At 46.2% G+C, this 6,927-nt stretch overlaps 1 protein-coding gene across 1 annotated transcript in view; it reads left to right on the plus strand.

Moving 5' to 3' along the window:
• The first annotated feature begins 648 nt into the window (after window positions 1-648).
• Window positions 649-6,927, plus strand: part of pyroxd2 (pyridine nucleotide-disulphide oxidoreductase domain 2) — a 14,395-nt gene continuing 8,116 nt past the window's right edge. Inside the window, exons 1-7 of the mRNA XM_063191839.1 lie at window positions 649-808; window positions 1,502-1,521; window positions 2,617-2,710; window positions 3,311-3,384; window positions 3,699-3,854; window positions 4,589-4,742; window positions 6,379-6,440. Coding sequence (XP_063047909.1) covers window positions 685-808; window positions 1,502-1,521; window positions 2,617-2,710; window positions 3,311-3,384; window positions 3,699-3,854; window positions 4,589-4,742; window positions 6,379-6,440 — 684 coding nt within the window. The 5' untranslated portion in view covers window positions 649-684. The remainder of the gene's footprint in view (window positions 809-1,501; window positions 1,522-2,616; window positions 2,711-3,310; window positions 3,385-3,698; window positions 3,855-4,588; window positions 4,743-6,378; window positions 6,441-6,927) is intronic.

A 6,927-nucleotide genomic window follows, 5' to 3' on the forward strand; every position in this document is an offset into this window, starting at 1 on the left:
CCTGGGATGGCGCACAGGCCAAGGCGCGAGATAGGGTTCAGTGGCAGTGCATGATTGCGGCCTTATGTCCCAGCCGGGACGAAGAGGATAAGTAAAGTAAGTAAGCACTTTGGTCCTTAATTCATTAGGCTACTTGAATCTACCAAATAAGCTTTGTCATGATGTTTGTCAGAATGCTTACATTACATTCAAAACAGTAGGCCTACATTATATATGTCTACTTCTGACATTTTGCATAAGTAGAAACAACAGGGTGCACATTAAAAAATGATCACAAGTTGAAATGCATCAGGTGCTTAGGCATACTGCGTGTGTGTGTTTCTACTGGCTAATGGGGGCTTGCTCACTGGCTATAGAGTCACAGCCTTTCTATTAGCCACAGTTGTGCTGTCGTTTTTCTTTAGGCCTACCATTAAACTTATCAAATACAAACTGACAATGCTATTTATTAATTTTGCTACTTAATTAAGCTACTTCAATACTTAATGTCACACCCCTAGAATAACTTCATGAATCATGTTATTATTAATGGCAAACTGTTATGGGGAAGGTGTGTGTGCTCGCGCGCGCGCGCGAGTCCTCCCGGTGGTGCTGCACCCCCTTGTCCAGGGGTGGAGCCTCGCGCCACTCTGCAAAGTTCAGCCTCGAAGTAAACTCCCGTTACCTCCGTGTGTACGGTTCACCATGTCCGCCCGCGTCTGTTTCGGTCGCGCTCACCTCGCAGCGTCGGGACTGGGGACAGCGACCCGCGCGAGCCATAGTGCAGCAGCCCCACGCGCGCAGTACGACGCAGTGATCATCGGAGGAGGTAAGTAGAGAGTTGCAGAGATTGAGAGACCAGACGCGAATCTGCACGCAGATACCCGAGAGTAACGGTGAGGTTGTGTAACTTTGCTCGCGAGAGAATGTGAGTTCGAGTTGTTTTTTTTGGCAAACGCACGTCTTCTGTGCACGACTCCTCAGATTACTGCACGTGAGATCGGTTCATAAATCGCAGAGGACTGTAAATGCATGCTGTGCGTGCACGAGACTGTGCAGAGCAGCCAGTTACATGTGGAAACACAACCATGAACTTTGACCAGTGGGGTTGCATCTCTTAACAGGCTGCAGATCTCTCTCTCTCTCTCTCTCTCTCTCTCTCTCTCTCTCTCTCTCTCTCTCTCTCTCTCTCTCTCTCTCTCTCTCTCTCTCTCCTAACAGTGAGCACTGAGCAGTACTTTGGCCACTAAGATAAGGATCTATGCAGCTTATGCAGAACTCATGAAACAGAATGCAGTTTGCAGCATCAATCCAAGAAGTTACCATATAACACAGAAGAATAGATTGTCACTCACCATCATTAATAAGCTGTAATGTATGATGATGTTGATGGTGTGTGTGTGTGTGTGAGAGAGAGAGGGGGCATGAGAAGGTGTGTGTGGGAACGAGAGAAATGTGTTGTAACAAATGGTGTGTAATGATCACTAATAAATTGTGTGTGTGTGTGTTTTCCTCTCTCCAGGACATAATGGACTCATAGCTGTAAGTCGGGACACAAAACAGAGAACCACCAAGCATTTCAGCTAAGGTTATGGTGTGTGTGTGTGTGTGTGTGTGTGTGTGTGTGTGTGTGTGTGTGTGTGTGTGTGTGTGTGTGTGTGTGTGTGTGTGTGTGTGTGTGTGTGTGTGTGTGTGGAGTGGAGTTTACCTGCCGGGATTCAAATCGGGGCATCCCGGGGTACCAAATTGGGGCGCTGACCGCTATACCAGACCAGGGGTCAGACCACACCAAACCTCCGAATGGTCTAGAAGGTTCATGAGGTTCACACACAAGTGGCAAATGTGTGTATGTCTGTGCGTGTACGTCTGTGTAACTGTGTGTGAGTGTGTGTGTACACGTGTGTATCTGTCTACCTGTGTGTGTGTGTGTGTGTGTGTGCGCGCCAGAGGAGGAAGAAGTACTGAAGTTGTGTACTTAAGTAAAAGTAGAAGTACCCTGCGGAAAAATTACTCAAGTGAGAGTAAAAGTTGCACACCAAAAATGTACTTTAGTAAAAGTCCTAAGTACTAACTTTTACATTTACTTTTTGAGTACAAAAGTACAAGTAGGCCTACTCGCGCAATGGCTGTCTTTCTCCATGTCTGCCTACTTGATCCAATAGGAAAAAGTTTCTGCAGCGGTTTTCGGTTCTATTTGAACATGACTATGGAGTCCTGTTAATGTTTTTTAAAGTATCTTTTCTGTCTTGGGTGTCAGTTTGGAAAAGGGGCTTGGTCCCGCCTCCCTGCCCGCAGCGGAGGCTACTCAAATATCCACGAAACACAACAGGAAAACCTTGGATAAATGTAGCTAGTAACAAAGTCTTCTTCTAGAAATGTAAGGAGTAGAAAGTACAAGTAATTGTCAAAAAATGTAATTGAGTAAAAGTAGAAGTCTGCATTTTTATTTTTACTCAAGTAAGTACAAATTAAAAAAAAAACTACTTAAGTACAGTAACGAAGTAAAAAAATACGTAGTTACGTTCCACCTCTGGTGTGTGCATGTATGTGTGTGTGCATGCGTCTAACTTTGTGTGTGTGTGCATGTGTTGATGTGTGTCTCTACCTCTGTGCGTGTGTTTGCATCTGTGTGTGTAGTCTGCGTACCTCCAGAAGGGTGGTGTTCAGACGGTGGTTTTGGAGCGGCGCCACGTGTTAGGAGGAGCCGCCGTAACCGAGGAGATCATCCCAGGTCTGTCCTGCGTTGCTTAGCAACCGTCACCATAGAAACATGGCTGTGTCAGGTGAACTCGTTGTTGTGCCAATTTTTATGTCAATTGTACAAAATGACAGAATACCTGACACGAGGTATGCAGACACGTGCGTGTGGTGCAATGTTGACAAAACAGCGAGGGGTGATCTTCCGAACTTCCATCTCAGCCCTTTGTGCTTCCATGTTGAGTTGCGATGGAGTCAAACGATGGTGGAAAACATTAATGAGAGCCCCGTTGGCCCTCTGTCCCCTAGATGATAGCCTACCTCCAGTATCGTGCAAAGTGCTCCGGTCATCCTGAAGAAATGATGTCGCACGTGGTTGCATGCATAGTTTTAGGCACACCGCAAGCGTATCTACGGCCTAATTGCAACAACGTAAGCCACATGTATTGTTTGTGTGTGTGTGAGAGACAAGTGACTTTGTAACTTGTCAGGCTGTAGTAGCGCAGCTGGGTCAAGGCCTTGAGCAGAACTGTGTGTGTGTGTGTGTGTGTGTGTGTGTGTGTGTGTGTGTGTGTGTGTGTGTGTGTGTGTGTGTGTGTGTGTGTTTGTGTGTGTGTGTGTGTGTTTTCTTCAGGGTATCATTTCTCCAGAGCCTCTTACCTGCTCAGCTTGCTGCGACCACACATCTTCGAAGAGCTACAGTTAAAGGTAACACAGACACACACACGCTCACGCACACACACACACACACACACACACACACACACACACACACACACACACACACACACACACACACACACACACACACACACACACACACACACACACACACACACATTCTCTTATTGTCTCCCTGAAGAAGGTCTGTGTGTGTGATGTCCTCATATCTCTTATCTCCGCCTCTTTCTCTTTCTCTCTCTCTCTTTCTCTTTCTCTTTCTCTCTCTCTCTTTCTCTTTCTTTCTCTCTCTCCCTCTCTCTCTTCCCCCCCCCCCACCTTTTCTCTATCCCTCCTCGTAGAAGCATGGCCTGCATGTGTTTAAGCGAGACCCTCATGCTTTCACCCCGATGTTGGAGGAGGGGGTGGGGGGACAACCTCCCCGATCGCTGTTGCTTGGCGCCGATGTCACACAAAACCAGGAAGAGATCGGCAAATTCAGCAAGAAGGATGCCCAGGTGTGTGTCCGTGTGTGTCCGTGTGTGTGTGTGTGTTAGTGTGTGTGTATGTGCGCGTGCAAGCGAGCTCGCGCACATGTTAGTGTGTGTGTGTGTATGTAGCTTTGCTCGCTTGTGTCATACGTGCCCCTGTGTGTGTCTGAAAAAGTATGTATTTCCTACTTAACAAGCTATACACCTCTGTGTGTATATAGTGTGTGTGTGTGTGTGAAGGTGTATGTGAGTGTTTTTAGAGTATCTTGAGAAGCTAGTGTGTGACATAAAGTGTGTGTGTGTGTGTGTGTGTGTGTGTGTGTGTGTGTGTGTGTGTGTGTGTGTGTGTGTGTGTGTGTGTGTGTGTGTGTGTGTGTGTGTGTGTGTGTGTGTGTGTGTGTATGTATTGATGTGTGAGTTTCTTGGAGCATCTTGAGAAGCTAGTGTGAGCTACAAACCTTGTGTGTGTGTGTGTGCTATACACCCTAAGTGCGTGTGTGTGTGTGTGTGTGTGTGTGTGTGTGTGTGTGTGTGTGTGTGTGTGTGTGTGAGTTTCTTGGAGCATCTTGAGAAGCTAGTGTGCACTACAAACCTTGTGTGTGTGTGCTATACACGCTAAGTGTGTGTGTGTGGTGGTGGTGGTGGTGGTGGTGGTGTGTGTGTGTGTGTGTGTGTGTGTGTGTGTGTGTGTGTGTGTGTGTGTGTGTGTGTGTGTGTGTGTGTGTGTGTGTGTGTGTGTGTGTGTGTGTGTGTGTGTGTAGATGTATTTGGGATTCTTAGAGCATCTTGAGAAGCTAGCGTGTGCTATACACCCCCTGCTCGACGCTCCGCCAGTCGACGTTCCAAAGGTCACCGAGGGGTCAATCAGATCTCGACTCGCAGCGCTAAACACACTACGACCCCTAATCAGCTCAGGTAACACACACACACACACACACACACACACACACACACACACACACACACACACACACACACACACACACACACACACTGCATTACGTTACATACCTTGCATTTGGCAGACGCTTTATAACCAAAATGACTTACAAACGAGGACATAATCATAGCCAGCATCACTAGCAGATACAAAGGGCGGAATTCTCCCGTCTCCTCTTAAGTCTGTTTTACGCACGCACCTTTTAAGCTCTTCGATCCTGCGCGCATTCTCCCCTCTGAAAAGTAGATTGCCGAATGCGTCGCATCATCAGCTGTGGTTACTCGCTATGGAAATAATCATAGCTGATGATGCGACGCACTCGGCAATCTACTTTTGTGGACTTTTGTGTCAAATAGTTGGCTTGACCGTAACTGTAGATATTGTCAAGGTAGTAGCTTCACAAAACACATTCTGCAGACCTTTCAAGAATACATGAAGGGCTTTGGACACTTCGGTTTATGTGTGGATACCCTCAACATATTACGAGGTACGTGTGACGTTGTTTTGAGCTTTGCAAGACTTTAAAATGTTGTGTTTTTGAAATGTGTGTAACCGCCGAGAAACGATGCCCGCAATCTATCATATTGCATAGCTGATATGGCTAACGAGGCTAACGTAATATTATCAAACTTTCTCAAAACACATCCTTTTGCCTTGATTTTGCTCTAGAGTGACTGTGTTTCACCCCAAACATGCAAAAATGAGGCAAACATGTTCCAACTCCGGATAAATCCTTTAATGTAGGATGTTTATGTGGAACTGTGAATGAATTTCGATTTGGACTCACGCTGTAAGGAACATCAACAAAGCATACCGTGTAACATGTTCAAAATGCGAGCCAAGCGAGCATCAAATGCAATATTACATTTTACCTCATAGTGGCGCTTGACCTTACTACAGCCCTTTGATGCGCGTAAAGGAAAACGCGCGTAAGTGGACAGGAGAATCCGCTGAGGATTGATTAACATGGGAAACTCCCTGAATTTGGCCTGGCCCCACCCAAAGTGCGCAACTGATGAAATCCCGCGTAAGCCCTGCTTACTCACTGACTTGAGTAAGCGCAGAGGCGCTGTTGCCCGCTTCTTTTGACTTAAGTGGGTGGGAGAATTCCGCCCAAAGTGCACAGCACAGGAGATATACAGAACAACAAGTGCAGATGCTACTTTTTTTGTAAAGTAGAGTACACACACACACACACACACACACACACACACACACACACACACACACACACACACACACACACACACACACATACATACACACACACCATGTCAAGAGTCTGGACTGGGGCTAGGGCAGCTCAGACATTAGTCTACTAAATAGTGGAGTCTTTACTGCTGCAAGATATGTGCTTAGTCTTGCTGCCTCTGGGAGACACACACACACTTATGACACACACAAGTGTCTCGCAAGAGGTTTAGAAGTGGTTCGATCCAACGCCACAGCACACCCCAAAAAGGGAACACACACACACACACACACACACACACACACACACACACACACACACACACACACACACACACACACACACACACACACACACACACACACACACACACACACACACGCCTCATCCCCAAGGTCATGGGTTCTTCTCATCTACAGGTCTGAAACTGGGGAAGAACATTCCAGACTTCTATGAACTCGTCACCGCCCCCATCATGAAGGTGAGAGAGTGTGGATGTGTGTGTGAGTGAGAGTCTGCGTGGTATACTACCAGAAGTGTGTTGTGACGCTTGCATTGTGTTTATTGAGTTTCGTTAGTATGGATTTGTGTTTGTTTGCCTTCTTCGTTTGCCACCTGTTTTGGGTGCATATTTTAATGCATTTTCCCATGACAACCTGCTAAGTTACTAACTAGTTAGCAGCAATGCTTTTGTAGAAACCGGTTGCTGTTTGATTCAGTTGTTGTGCTTGTGATTATTACCTTAATTTATGCCAACCTTATTCTGTGTGTGTTCCATGCTGTAGGTCTTGATCTTGCAAGTGACTTTGCTCTCCTAAACAGATTTTGGGTTTCTTGTTTGCATCCTTTGTTTTCAAACTTGGGATATACTACCTCATTTTTTTGCACACATTTTGCCATTGACTATAAACAATAAATGACAAGAGATTGAACTGTTTTGCTTTTAGGTTTCTGCATTCCATTGTCGT

Source organism: Engraulis encrasicolus, chromosome 24 (genome assembly GCF_034702125.1).
Source record: "Engraulis encrasicolus isolate BLACKSEA-1 chromosome 24, IST_EnEncr_1.0, whole genome shotgun sequence".
Lineage (NCBI taxonomy): Eukaryota > Metazoa > Chordata > Actinopteri > Clupeiformes > Engraulidae > Engraulis > Engraulis encrasicolus.